Below are 13,055 nucleotides of genomic sequence, written 5' to 3' on the forward strand. Positions count from 1 at the left end.
TTCCAGAAGCGCGCGCGAGCTGAAAAATCCGGGGTGGCCATGCGGAGAGCCAGGCGGAGACGCTCGGGCTTGTCTCTCTCCCCTTGGTCGAGCACCGGACGCAGTCCGTTGCGGCGACTGCGGCGCGCGCGAGGGTGTTCTGTGAGCTCTGCGGCACGTGCATACACGCTGGCCTGCTCCAGTCCTCGGGCGCGGGCCAGAACAGAAGCGCGGCTCGAGCGGCCACCGTTCCGCTGATCCGCTCTCGCTTCGTTCCTGAACTGCTCGCACTCGCTCTTCCTTTCTCTTGCTCCAGACTCGCACTTGCTCCGACGCTGCCATGACGGGCTTCTGGCAGCGCCTCATCGACCCGCACAACGACCGCAGCGCGCGCAAGGCCGCAAAGGTGCGCTTCTTCCGTCTTTGAGGGTCTCCTGTCTGCAGCTCGCGAGGTCCACCGCCCTGCAGCTGTGGACCGCGAGGGCGATGCGCGTGCTGAGACGAATCTCGCAGCGCGGAACGCTCATCGCGGACCCGCTCTCGCAGGCTCACAAGACGGCTTCGTCCTCGAACCTCGCTTCCTCGACCTCGTCCTCCTCGGCTCCGGCTTCGTCCCGCCCCTCGCGCCCTTCGACGTCGGGTAACGGGCAGTCGAGCCGCCACGGTGACCACGCCAAGGCCGACCACCCGCCGCTCCCGCAGCTCCCGCCGGGCCTCCTCCCCTCGGACCATTTTGACCTCCACGAGTCGTTCGCCCACGACTCGTCCGACGGCGACGGGCCCAGCCTCTCGTACGCCAAGAGCAGCGCCACGCTTCGTCAGCGCGCGACCCAGCAGCACAACACCGACCGCGGCGGCCTTTCCCCCTACTCGCGCAGCACCGACCGCCCCTCGCCCATCCTCCGCAACCCGTCGCACGCCTCGGGCAGCCCGCGCCCGACCGGCCTCGTGGGCTCTGTGCCGGAGGAGCTCGAGCTCGACGATTCGGCGAGCGGCTCGTCGCGCGACCGCGAGTTTGCCAAGTACGGCGGCGCCGGTAGCGGCGCTGACCCGTTCGCGTCGGCCGAGCTCTACCTCGAGCGGGAGCAGCAGCGCCTTAACCGCGAGCGCGATCTCCTCGAGCGCGAACGCGCCGCCATTGGCGCCGGCGGAAGCGGCGGCGGGTTCGGCGCGAACCTCGGCCGTGGCGGCGGGGGCGGGGGCGGTGAGGGCGGCACCTACGAGGAGGCGATCTCGGCGCGCATGATGCGCTTGGGGAGCACGGGCAGCGCGGGGCAGCTCAGCAGCGTGAGCGGGATGAGCGGCGTCAAGGGCTGGGGCGGAAGCACGTCCGGCGGGCGCGACGTCTGGGATGCCCCGCCGTTCAGCCAGTGGGACGACGAGAAGCCTCGCCTCAAGGTGCTCGTCGTCGGCAGTGGCTTTGGTGCGTTTGGTTTCCTGTGCCGTGCAAGTCGGACCGGTCCGTCAACTGACGACCTCGTTGCGACGATACTCAGGTGGTCTCGCTGCGGTGAGTTGCTTTGCTTCTCCGCGCTCTCGTTCTCCGTATAAAGGGTCGTCTGCTCGTCGCTTGGTCAGAGGGCGGAAGTCGCAGTGCACCTTCGGGATGCATGCTTGACAACGCCCGCGACCAGCAGCGGAGGCCTGCAGCCGACTTCCTTTCGATCAAACTGACTCTTTGCCCGATCCTCGACAGTCCATTGCCTGTGCTCGCCAGGGCTACTCCGTCACGCTCATCGAGCGCGGTTCCGGCCTCTCGCCGCATGGCGATCTCCTCACCTTCGGTGCCAACGCGACTCGCCTCTTCGCTCGTTGGGGCATTTGGTCGGACATGTGGAAGCGCTCGGCCCACGGCGGCTGGTGGCTGCTCAAGGACAAGGACGGCAACGATCTCGGCGGCCAGGACCTCCGCGACTTGTGCGTTTGTTTCGCTTATCTCGATTTCTTCTCATGCTTCCTCCGTCGCACTCGGCACCGAAGCTGAATCTCTGTGCCCCCACGGCAGCCCCGCTGTGTACGGTGCCACGATCATGCAGGGCCACCGCGCGCAGTACCTTGCCAACCTCGGCGTCGAGGCGCGCATGCTCGGCGTCGCGTTCAAGCCGAACACCGAGGTCCTCGAGTACCACGACTCGGAAAAGCAGCCCAGCCTCGTCACGGCTCGCGGGGAGACCATGTTCGCCGACGTGCGTCGCTCGCCTTCCTCATTCTTGACCTTCTCAAGTTGACGCGGACCCGTCTTTTCCATCCGTATTGATTATAGTGCATCGTCATTGCCGACGGCGTCAACAGCTACGGTCGTGCGTATCTCGGACCGGAGCTCGGAGGCGCGCTCGACGACAAGCTGCGTGACAAGCCGCAGGGCGAGGTCGAAAAGGACGAGGACGAGGGCAAGAAGTACAGGTGCGTGCTCTTGGCGCAACCTCGTGGCTCTGGTCCGCTGCGCATTGCAGTCGACATCTGTGTCTTTTTTCAGCAGGGAGTCGCTGACGGACCGATTCTTCCGCAGCGTTCACCGCGCCGCCATGTCGGCTGACCGTCTCCGCGAGAACCCAAAGACCGCCTACTTCCTGGACGGCTGCATGCGCACCTTCCTCGGCGACGACTGCCACCTCAAGATTGCGCCGCTCGACAACAACAAGCAGGTATGCCTTGCTTTGCGCTTCCCTCCTCTCAGCCTCGCTCGTCCTGACATCTCCGTTCCACAGGTCTCGTTCACCTTCCTTTCGCGCTCGAAGTACACGGCGTCGACGAACTGGCGCGATCGTCGCCCAGTGGCCGAGGTGACGGACCGCCTCAAGGCCGATGGATGGGACGAGAGCGTTATCGAAGCCGTTTCCGCCTTCCGCGTGCGTGACTTTCCGCCCCTCGGCTGCCACCGCAGAGTACGATCTCCCCTGCTGACTCGCTTTTGGCATGCTCGAAGACCGCGCTCAACTGGTCCGTCACCGAGGACAAGGCCGCCGAGCGCTGGGTCACCGACTCCGGCAAGATCGTGCTCATCGGTGATGCAGTGCACGCCCTCTCGCCGCTCAGCTTCCAGGTACTTCGAATCGCTTCTTCCATCTCCACCGTCGTGACTGACAGTCGGTCTTGCAGGGCGGGTCCCAGGCTGTCGAGGACGGGGCGTGTTTGGCCGTCTGCCTCGCGCTCGCTGGCGGCACAAGTGCCGACGTCCCTCGCGCGCTTCGCACGTTCGAGAACCTCCGCAAGGATCGCGTCAACGAGGCCCAGGAGGTACGTCACGGCTTGCTGAATCCCGGTTCTTGCAGAAGACTGACGTGTCCGCTGAACGCTTCCGCAGCGCGGCTCGGCGCAGCGCAAAGGCTGGCACGGCTGGTTCCAGTCGCGTGCACCCGCCGACCTCGACCTGTACATCACCGTCGCCTACAACTTTGACGCCGAGATGAACACGGTCGCGTCGTTCGAGCGCACGTGCCAGCGCACGGTCGAGGGCGAGCAGGACTGGCGCATCGACCCGGCCAACAAGAAGGAGTGCCTCCGCCGCCTCGAGATTGGAGGGCGCGCGCAGCGCGAGGCCGAAGACGAGATGGCGTGCGGCGACCTCTGGGAGCGCGGCGGCGAGAAGCCGCGCCGCTAGACGAGTTCTCTCCCTCCATTTCCGCTTGTGGATCCTCTCCTTCTCTTTTCCGCATGACTTGGCACACACGCCACACACTGTCGTTACTAAGGTTCTTGGTCATCGCCGTCAATATCGCATAACGCTTTCCTCCACCGAGGTTGTGTCTATCCCTCGCATACTTCTGTGCCCCCTCTGCCTCTCACGCCTGTCGCACTGCCCGCTTTGCTAGCTCGGCTCCTCCTGCACACTGACACTCGTTTTGCCTTCGAGCTCGACGGTATTGGAGCGCACGTCGTTCAAGGTCGAGAAGAGACTGCTGCGGGCGAGGAGAGCAAGAAAGCACAAGCACACGGAACGCCAACGCTTGCGGACGGCTGACAGAGGATCTCCAACATGCATTGCCACTGCTGATTGCCAAATAGCGACTTTGCTCTGTACAGGCCATCCGGCTGCGATCCGCCCAGACTCCGTTCCGGCGCCTTAGGCGGTGACACCTCCGTCAACGGGCAGGTAGGCGCCCTGCAGCAAGCGGAGTCAGCAAGTCCATCAAATGAGAGGCTCGTGAACGGCCACTCAGGGAAAGGAGAGCGCACCGTGATGTAGCTCGCCTCGCTGCTGAGAAGGAACGCGACGGCCTTGGCAATCTCGACAGCTTCGCCCATCCGCTTCATCGGGACCGAATCGACAACAGCGGCGCGCTTGTCCTCGGAAATGACCTGGTTGAACATGGGTGTCTCGATATTGCCTGCGGGTCGAGGCGAGAACGATCTTGTTAGTCGGCGAGAAAGACTGGAAGGAACGCGGACACCTCACCTGGTGCGACGAGGTTGACGCGGATGTTCTCCGTTGCGTACTCCTTGCTGATTGCACGCGTATAGCCCAGTACCGCGTGCTTGGTGCCGACCTGTTGCAGTAAGCGGTCAGCTCTGAATTCCACTCGAATGATGATGCGGCTCACATAGGCAGCAAAGGTGGGACCTCCTTGCAGGCTGGCCATACTGCCGACAGTGCTGCAAAAAATCGTGAGTTGAAGTCAGCAAAGTGAGGTCGAGGGGACGGGCAGAAGAATGACAGCGCACACAATAGAGTATCCACCTGCCGGTGCTTCCTCCTTCCCCTTCTTGCCGAGCACAGCAGCGATGAAGTGCTTCTGCAGGAGCCACACAGCACGCTGGTTCACGTTCGTCGTGATCTCCCACAGCTTGTCGTCGACTTCATGCGCGATCGGCGAGGGGATGTTGGCGCCTAATCATCGTCGCTTCGGGTCAGAAAAATTACGCGCAAGCCCCAGATATCTACGTCACGCACCTGCACAGTTGGCGAGACCATCCAGGCGCTTGAAGCGTGCATTGAACGTCTCGACGAGGCGTGCGATGCCGTCGACGTCTGCAACATTGCAACCAGCGGCGGCGTTCAATGCTGTGCGACGCGCCCAGCGCAGCGTATGACGCACCCTGCAAGTCGAGCGGCTCAAAGGCAAGTTCCTGCGAAGGGAACTTGGCCTTGAGGTTTTCGAGCAGCTCCTTGCCAGCGTCCTCACTCCGGTCCGTCATCGCTAGGTTTGCGCCCCGCTCCGCAAGGAGCAGAGCAATCGCACGGCCGATGCCGGAGGCGACACCGCTGCGTGCAGGACAACCTCAGAGCGGGCGATCAGAACGATAGCGAGAAGTGGGAGTAAGACGCACGTGACGATGATGGTGCGGCCAACCAGCGAGGTGAAAGAGTCCTCAGTCATGTCGCACACGATGGTGAGTAAAGCAGAAGCGTCGGAGCAATCAGCCGAGCCAGCTCAAATACCCAGAAGCCTGGGTCGGCCACCTCCGCTCATGCTCCACTCGGCGGAAGTGGAGGTAGGCGGACCGGCCCGTTTCGAGCGAGAGGAGCAGGCGAGGCGGCGTGCCCGCAGTTAGAGCCGCAGTTAGAGCGGAGGCAAGCGCAGGCGCCGTTACCGGCATGGGAAGAAGCGAAGCAGCGGGGGCGGGTGCCGGGAGCGAGAAATCAGGCGGTGGTCAATGAGCGTCTTGAAGGAAGAAAACCGTCCTTCCAGGAGAGAGAGACTACCTGCATGCGCGCCAGCATACCAATGTGCGCAGCTGATCCTGTACTTAGATGTCCTTCCCGCTGACAGGGCAGACCCACGCCGCCTTGACGCCCTTCAGCTCCTCTTCGACCTGCCTGAGCCCCTCTGTCCCCTTGCTGCGCCAGCAGGTTGCGAGCCGATTGCCCTCCGCGTGATTGCGCGCCCGGCGCTCAACCTCGGCAGACCATGCGCTCGCGGACTTGAGCAGCGCGCGAGCCTCGTCCGCCGCTTCGGGCCCCGAGGCAGGCGAAGCGAGGAGCGGGACGAGCGACGCAGCGCGCGTGACGAGGTAGGCATTGCCCGTCAGGCCGTACGCGCCGCCGCGAACGATGTGCGAGTTCGCGAGTGCCGAAAGCTCCTGCGAGAGCGACGGGGACGACCCGCCGGCGATCGAGTCGCTCGCGAGCGTTGTCGGCGACGTCGACGCCGCCGAGCGCGCCGAGGCAGTCGAGCCGTTTGCGCGCGGCGTCGCGGTCGAGTTGGGCGAGGCGTTTGAGCGCGAAGGCGTGCGCGAGGGCGGGAAGTCGAGCTCAAAAATGACCGACTTGCGCCTCTTGTCCGCGTCGCCACCGTCTGCGCCGTGCTTGAGCGCCGAGACGGGCTTGAGCGCCTCGACGGTCGGTTCGGTTCGGTAGTGCTTGCCCGCGAGGAGGTCGGTGACGTTGTGCCATGTCTGCGTGTCGCGCGAGTAGTGCTGCACGACGCGCGGATCGTACGGCGTTCCGTGAGTCGAGTGTGGCGTGAAGGTCTGCAAGCGGGCAGCGTCAGTGATGGGTCTTCGCCGACAACAGCCAGCTGGCGGAGGATGGAGAAAGAACGCACAAGCGGGCGGATCTTCTTCCTCTTCTTCTTCCCCTTCCCCTTGCCCTTCGTTCCGCCTGAACCTGCGGTGCCCGAACCGCCCGGCGTCCCGTAACCGTCACGCACCAGCTCCTCCTCCTCCTCGCGGTCCTCCTGCTCGTTGAACGTGAACGCCACCCTGACGTACGGCACGCCCCTCACGCCGTCCTCGCCCCGCTTCTTCTTGGGCACAGGCTCATCCGGCGGCGCGCCGCCCGCCCGGAGCCTCGAGTCCGGCAGCGCCGACACGCCAAACAGGTACGGCGGGACCTCGCTCGACCCACCCACCCCGGCGGCGGCGGCGGCTTTGCGCGCGCTCCGCTTCGAGGGCGATTGCAGCGCGGGGAGTGCGTACGACGTGGGCGCGAGGGGAACGAGGGCGGCGGGGCGGAAGAAGCTTAGGGGGTGACGGGGCGCGTTGGGTGGGTCGCGCGAGGGGCGAGGAGAGGGCGCGGGGTACGCGTCGTCGAAGACGTACATGCTGCGCGTGCGAAAGCGTCAGTCAGCTGATCAAGGGCAAAAGAGGCAGAGAAGGGGGCGAGGTACATTTCGCGACCTGCGGGACGGATGAGCGAAACAGTCAGCCTCGTGGCAGACTTGCAAAGCAAAGTCAGAGCGAAAGCTAAACTCACGACGGCTGATGACCATATCCTGCATGATCCACTGTCGCTCGTCCGTCTTGACGCGCTCGTTCGGGCCGAGGTTTTCGCTTTGCGACATCCAGGCATGGTCGCTGCGAGGTGCAGCACGACGCGTCAGAATTGTGCTCGCGTGCGGGACGAGGGACCTCCGAGAGGGACGCACTTGTCGCCCTTGCGCTCGCGCAGGTCGGCAGCCGAGTAGAACCACGACACGAGCAGCGCGACGCTCGTGACGGTAAAGTCCTCGCCGATCTGCGCCCTGGGCGCGCTGTGCGTTGGCGGAACGACGGCAGCCGAAGCCTAATCAGCTCGGTTAAGCAGACGTGGTGGCGAGAAGCGCGCGAGACGCACCGGATGTCCTCGACGCAGGCGTACCATCCCCTCCCGCCTTCGTCGCCCTGGATCTCGAGCACATCGCCCTGGTAGATGGGCTCGTCCGCCACGGGCGCTTCGTCTTCGTCTTCTGGTGCGGGTGCGACTGCGAAAAGGGGGAAAAGAGGTCAGGGAGGGGTAAAGAGGCGAGCGAGAGAAGCGAGGAGAGCGGGCGCACGGCGGAAGCGCTTGAACGACTGGCTCAGCTCGTCGTCGTCGACAATCTTGCGCCACATGGGCGACAGGTTCTCCTCGCCAATCTTGCCGCGCACCAGCGTGCCGGCCGACTCGTGCTGCCTCTCCTTGCCCTTCTTCTTCGGCTTTGACGGCGGCTGCGGCAGTCCATCCGACCCCGCCGTCGACTCGCGCCGCCGCTGCTTCTTCTTCGGGGGCGCCGCGGGCTCCGGCTCGCTCGCGAGATCGTCCTCCGACTCGTCCTGCGCGACCCGTTCGGGCGAAACCTCGCGCGCCTTGCCCTTCCTCTTTCCTTTCCGCTTCCCCTTGCTCTTCCCCTCGGCCGCCTCCTCACCCGCGCGCGCCCGCTTGCCCGCCCTCGTGCCCGCAGAAGGGCTCGCCTCGGGTGTCTGCGACCGCGCGGCGCGGCGCAGCGCCGATGTGCGCGTGCGGGAAGCCGGGCCTGCCTGGGCCGGTCGGGGCGTCGATGCAGACGCGGAGGCGCGGCGGTCTGAGCGGCGGCGGCGCGCAGGCTCGGAGGTCGACGCGGAGGCTGCGCCGCGGCGGCGAGAGCGCGTGGCGAGGGAGGACGGCGCGGGGAGGTCGTCCGACGCGAGACCGCCTTCGTCGCTGTCGCCGGCCATGTCGGTGTCAACATCGTCATCGTCGTCGTCGACGTACTCGTCGTCGTCATCATCCTTCATGTCTGCGAGCGGACGGGGCGCGGCGGGCGACGAGTCGTCGCCGTGGAGAGAAACGGACGGCGAGGGCGTCTTTCGGCGCGGAAGCGGTGCGTCGTCGGGCGGGGGAGCACGGCGCAGCATGCGCGGGTCGATGGTAGCGGGGGCGTTGTTGCTGTCGCTGTCGTCGTCGTCGTCGTCGTGTAGGGACGAGCTCTCGTACGCGCTGCTCGAGTCGAGGATGTCTTCGCACTCGTCCGAGTATTCGGGGCGGAAGACTGTTGGAGGGGCCGATCCGTGGCGCCGCGAGGGGCCTGCCTGGTTCTGTGCAGCCTGACTCGAGCTGCTAGCAGCTTCGCTCGGCCCTGCGTGAGGAGCGAGAGGGTCGGGAGCGGCGGTCTTTGGGTCGGTGGGGAGAGGGGTCGAGGCCGTCTCTGGCGACGGGGGGCGGTCGTGTGCAGCGCGAAAGAGAGAGCGGAGAGCTCCAAACATGGACTACGCTCCCTCTCGCGCTCGCCCCGCGGCTCGGTCGCAGCGAGCACACAGCGAAAGAGGTGAAGCGGGGGGCGGGCGGAGGATGAGGAGTCGACCTCGAACCACGCGAGCGACAGCCCTGGACTGCAGCAGACTGACCAGGCGAGCAACTACAAGGCACTGCACGGCTACTGCGTCCTTGTCCGCCCTCTTTCCGCGTCGTCCTTCTCTCCCTTGTTCTCGTCGTTTCGTCTCCGAGAACCCGCAATGTCGTCGGCTGCAGCACTCGAGGCAAAGCTCCAGGCCACCTCGGGCGCATTCACAAAGCTCGAAAACGGTGCGCACCCCTTCGTCTCTTCCCGCCGTGAGACGCCTCGCTCATCCCGCCCTTCACCGCCTCTGTCCTCTCGCCGACCTGCGACCCGCCCTGCTTCCTCACCCGTGGACCAGACTACGCCCGTGCAGTAGAAGCCCGCCAGCGTCTCGACGCACAGAAGACCGAGAACGAGGGCGTCAAGAAGGCTCGTCTCCTCCCTCACCTCGCTCGCTCCCTCCCGCTGACCCTCGACTCGGAAACCCGCGCAGGAGCTCGCCAACCTCAAGCCCGAAAACACGGTCTACAAGCAGGTCGGCCCGGTGCTGCTCAAGCAGGACCAGGACGAGGCCCGCGGCAACGTCGACAAGCGTCTCGAGTGGATCGAGGGCGAAATGTGCGTCGCCATTCGTGCAGGTCTCTCTCCCGCATCTGCATTCGGACCCGTGGCGTACTCGGGGACGACTCGCTTGAAGCGACTGCTGCATCAAACCACCCTCGTCGGCTTTGCACACCTGCTGATCAATACCTGGCCCCCTTCCTGCAGCAAGCGCACCGAGGCAAACCTCAAGGACCTCGAGACCAAGCTCGAGAGCAAGAAGATGGAGGTCCGTCGGCGCTCTCCTCCTCATGCAGTCACGCGGGCAATCAAGCGACTCTCGCGTCGTCTGGTTCGTGCTGCTGCGTCGAAGTTGCGATCGCTGACGCTCGCCTTTCGACCGGGTGCAGCTCGTCCACCTGCAGGGACAGTACCAGCAGCAGCTGCAAGCCGCCGGTGCCGCGCCCGTCGCCGCCTGAGCTACTCGCTGTCGTGCTCTCGCTTCTTCCCTCGTTACCGCATTCGCAACCCGCAATTCCACTGTTGTAACCTTCTCGCACTGTCCGGATTGAGCACGTTCGCATGCGGATCAGCTCAGAGAGATGCGAGGGCACAGAGAGCGATGCAGAGAGAGGTCTAGCAAACACGGCGGGCGAAGGACAAGACTACTGCGACCAAGAGACCAGAGCGCGAACGAGAAGGCACGACGGAATACCACCAAACTGAACAGAACAGACAGACACAGAGTAACACAACGCTTGGGCGGGAAGGGTCGCGCAGTCGATACGAGCGACCAGTGTAGCGAACGCGGTCGGACGGTTCACGGCGGCGTCGCCAGCCCGCTCTGCCTCGCCTTGATGTCGACGTCGCCCAAGTCTTCCTGTGCGTTCTCGACCTTGTGGCCGTTCGAGAGCGGGTGCGCGGCGGCGGAAGACGCGGCGGACAAAGGGGAAGCGTCGTCGTTCAGCCACGACGAGGTGATGTAGTTGCGGATCCTGTGCGGCGCGCATGTCCTCACATGTCAGCTCGAGCTTCGAAAGAAGCACGACGACAAGCAGAGGCGAAGAAGGGAGCAACGCACGAATCGGGCAGCACGACGACGACGTTCGCGCCCCTTTTCCCGCCCGCGGCCTCCCACCCCTCGGGGCTCTTGAGCCACTCGATCGCGGCGCCGACGGACGCGCCGCTCGAGCCGCCGACGAGCAGGCCCTCGGTGCGGATCAGGCGCTTGCACGTCGTGAACGAGAGGGCGTCGGACGATTTGAGCCAGTGCGTCACGGACGAGTGCGAGAGGACGCCGGGAACCTGCGCGCAGCGGCTGGGTCAGTCCGACAATTCGACAACGTGCACGTAACGGAATCAACGCACAAAATCGTAGCCTGTCCCTTCGACCTGGGCATCACCAACAAGTGGTCAGCACCTCGCGGTCCGCAATCGCAGCGTCCTCATGAGAGCGCACCTTGTAGATGGCGCTCTCTCCCTCCTTAAGCACGTTGAGCTCCTCCGGCCTCGCGAGCACGCTCCCGACCGGGTCGACCCCGACGCTGACCAAGGCCGGGTTGGCCTCGCGCAGCCGCTTCGACAGGCCCGAGAGCGTTCCGCCCGTGCCCGCGCCGGCGACGACGACGTCGACCTTGCCGCTCGAGGGGCGAGAAGGGGTGCTCGGGACGGAGGAGACGGCGGCGAGGAGCTCCGAGGCCGTGTGGTGATAGTGCGCGTCGGGATCTGCGCGCGCGGAAGCAGGCCATCAGTGCTTGTTCTTGATCGGCACAGGGTCTCGCGACTCAGACGCAGACGCACTCGCTGGGTTGTTGTACTGGTCGAGCATGACTGCGCCGGGGGTCGACTCGACGAGGCGCCTGGCGAGGCTAATGTGCGATTCGGGCGAGTCCCACGCCGCTTCGGTTGGCGTGCGGTAGATTTCGGCGCCTGCAGTCATTCCCAACGTCAGAAGGTAGATTCGAAAATCACGAGGTGTGAGAATGCGCACCGAGAGCCTTGAGCGTGTTCTCCTTTTCGCGGCTCATCTTCTCCGGCTGCAAGCGGGACGGGGTGAGCGGCGTTTTCGAGCGAAGCGGGACGGCTCGGGCGCACCATCGTGATGATGCAGCGGTAGCCCTTGACAGCCGCGACGAGGGCAAGCCCGATTCCCGTGTTCCCGCTTGCTGTCGGAGGGAAAGAGGAAGGTGAGCGTGCGGGTTGAAGGCCGGAATCGCAAGGTACGCACTTGGCTCGACAAGGACGGACTGTCCCGGGATCAGCCTGCCCTCCTTCTCTGCCTCCTCGACCATGCGGAGCGCAATGCGGTCCTGTGAGCGCGTGCAAGGTCAGCGGTTCGTCGTCGGCGTGAGCACGTGAGACTGCGCAAGGCAGCTCGGATCTGCCTTGACAGTCGCGCGCACCTTTACGCTCCCGCCGGCACTGAACCCTTCAACCTTTGCGAGGAGGTTGCACTCGAGCCCCTCTTCGCGTGCGATGCGGTCGAGGCGGACGAGGGGCGTGTGGCCGATGAGCGACAGGACGCTGTCGTGGATGACGGGCACCTCGGGCGTGTAGCTCATCTCGAGTGCTACTGGTGCAGGCGGTAGTCTCGTGCGTGAGCGTTGGGCAGTCCGGGTGGGCTCGAGAGATGGCAACACGGCGCAGCCGATGGTGCGATGTGGGGGCGGAAGCGCAGGCAGCGAGCAGGAGAGCGTGGCCCGGTCTGGGGGTGCTGGAGCACTCTCTCTTGAGCTTGTGAGTGAGTGGACAAATGCACACACGAGGTCAGACGAGGCGACACGCGGACGCATGCCTCTGTCGCGCCGCCACGGCAAGCCGTCGCTCGCACGCACAACCAAGTCGCACTTGCTCGTGCTCGAACAGGAGTGCGTGCCAAGACGACAAAGATCCACACAAAGTGACTTTCCAGTCGACGAGTGCCTGACAGCGCGAGAGACTTTGGGTGTGCGCTGCCCTCGACCTTCTCGAGGGGTTCGATTGTGCCTCTCTCTCGCTTGCTTCCGCTCAACTCGTGCCGGTCTGACCAGGCGCTTGCAGCAAATGATCGTTGTACGCTATATCTTGCTTGTATTGCGGTCACCTGCTCGGTCCTCGTCAGCCCCGTGTCCGCGGCTGTTCCGCTTGGCTGAGTCTCCTGTCCGTCTGCGACGCTGCCCGTCGCCATCCTTGCTCCTGCTGTCCCCACCCGCGCGCAATATGGCTACTCCGCACGCGCGGAACACTCGAGTGCATTCCAAGCTGCACTACACGTCGAGCGAGCCTCCGTCTCCACCACCGAGTTGGCCCCTCCCGCCAGACCCGCCCAACTTTCACCAGCACAACGCAGCGTCGAAGCATCCGTCGATCCGCCGTCGCGAGGCGCCGCGGATGCATCCGGCCGCGCATCATTCCGCCATCCGAACCAAGAAGCACCTACGCCTGCTCGAACCCGTGCATGAGAGCGACGACGACGACTCTGCCATTGGCGGCAGCAGCTCGAGCGGAAGCGAGCGCTCGCGACACTCGCGAGGTAGCAGCCTAACCAGCGAGCGACAGACGTCGCTGTGGTCGCCGTCCGGTCCGCCACCGACTCCGCCTCTACCGAGCTGGGCGCGCCAC

General features: G+C 65.1%; 5 protein-coding genes across 5 annotated transcripts; 2 read left to right on the forward strand and 3 right to left on the reverse strand.

Moving 5' to 3' along the window:
• Positions 1 to 319: 319 nt before the first annotated feature.
• Positions 320 to 3,580, forward strand: JCM10292_004057 (uncharacterized protein; the record flags this gene model as incomplete). Its single annotated transcript, XM_076649250.1, has 11 exons — positions 320 to 385; positions 493 to 1,402; positions 1,476 to 1,489; positions 1,676 to 1,896; positions 1,985 to 2,165; positions 2,243 to 2,382; positions 2,489 to 2,624; positions 2,688 to 2,828; positions 2,906 to 3,022; positions 3,079 to 3,216; positions 3,284 to 3,580. 11 exons carry the CDS (start codon positions 320 to 322, stop codon positions 3,578 to 3,580), a joined length of 2,361 nt encoding a protein of 786 aa, XP_076505260.1.
• Positions 3,581 to 4,042: 462 nt separating this feature from the next.
• JCM10292_004058 (SDR family NAD(P)-dependent oxidoreductase) lies at positions 4,043 to 5,297 on the reverse strand (the record flags this gene model as incomplete). The annotated part of the gene is made up of 8 exons (XM_076649251.1): positions 4,043 to 4,081; positions 4,156 to 4,307; positions 4,376 to 4,466; positions 4,521 to 4,572; positions 4,642 to 4,807; positions 4,871 to 4,948; positions 5,016 to 5,182; positions 5,248 to 5,297. 8 exons carry the CDS (start codon positions 5,295 to 5,297, stop codon positions 4,043 to 4,045), a joined length of 795 nt encoding a protein of 264 aa, XP_076505261.1.
• Positions 5,298 to 5,667: 370 nt separating this feature from the next.
• On the reverse strand, positions 5,668 to 8,841 carry JCM10292_004059 (uncharacterized protein; the record flags this gene model as incomplete). The annotated part of the gene is made up of 7 exons (XM_076649252.1): positions 5,668 to 6,390; positions 6,465 to 6,963; positions 7,029 to 7,038; positions 7,115 to 7,215; positions 7,287 to 7,391; positions 7,475 to 7,601; positions 7,674 to 8,841. 7 exons carry the CDS (start codon positions 8,839 to 8,841, stop codon positions 5,668 to 5,670), a joined length of 2,733 nt encoding a protein of 910 aa, XP_076505262.1.
• A 249-nt stretch (positions 8,842 to 9,090) lies between these two features.
• On the forward strand, positions 9,091 to 9,934 carry YKE2 (tubulin-binding prefolding complex subunit YKE2; the record flags this gene model as incomplete). The annotated part of the gene is made up of 5 exons (XM_076649253.1): positions 9,091 to 9,160; positions 9,289 to 9,344; positions 9,409 to 9,533; positions 9,684 to 9,744; positions 9,866 to 9,934. 5 exons carry the CDS (start codon positions 9,091 to 9,093, stop codon positions 9,932 to 9,934), a joined length of 381 nt encoding a protein of 126 aa, XP_076505263.1.
• A 341-nt stretch (positions 9,935 to 10,275) lies between these two features.
• Positions 10,276 to 12,016, reverse strand: CYS4 (cystathionine beta-synthase CYS4; the record flags this gene model as incomplete). The annotated part of the gene is made up of 9 exons (XM_076649254.1): positions 10,276 to 10,450; positions 10,537 to 10,760; positions 10,824 to 10,847; positions 10,915 to 11,180; positions 11,256 to 11,384; positions 11,446 to 11,491; positions 11,550 to 11,620; positions 11,683 to 11,764; positions 11,858 to 12,016. 9 exons carry the CDS (start codon positions 12,014 to 12,016, stop codon positions 10,276 to 10,278), a joined length of 1,176 nt encoding a protein of 391 aa, XP_076505264.1.
• Positions 12,017 to 13,055: the final 1,039 nt, after the last annotated feature.

The sequence above is a fragment of the Rhodotorula paludigena genome (assembly GCF_050403205.1).
Source record: "Rhodotorula paludigena JCM10292 DNA, Rt_paludigena_JCM10292v1_ctg22, whole genome shotgun sequence".
NCBI classification, from domain to species: domain Eukaryota; kingdom Fungi; phylum Basidiomycota; class Microbotryomycetes; order Sporidiobolales; family Sporidiobolaceae; genus Rhodotorula; species Rhodotorula paludigena.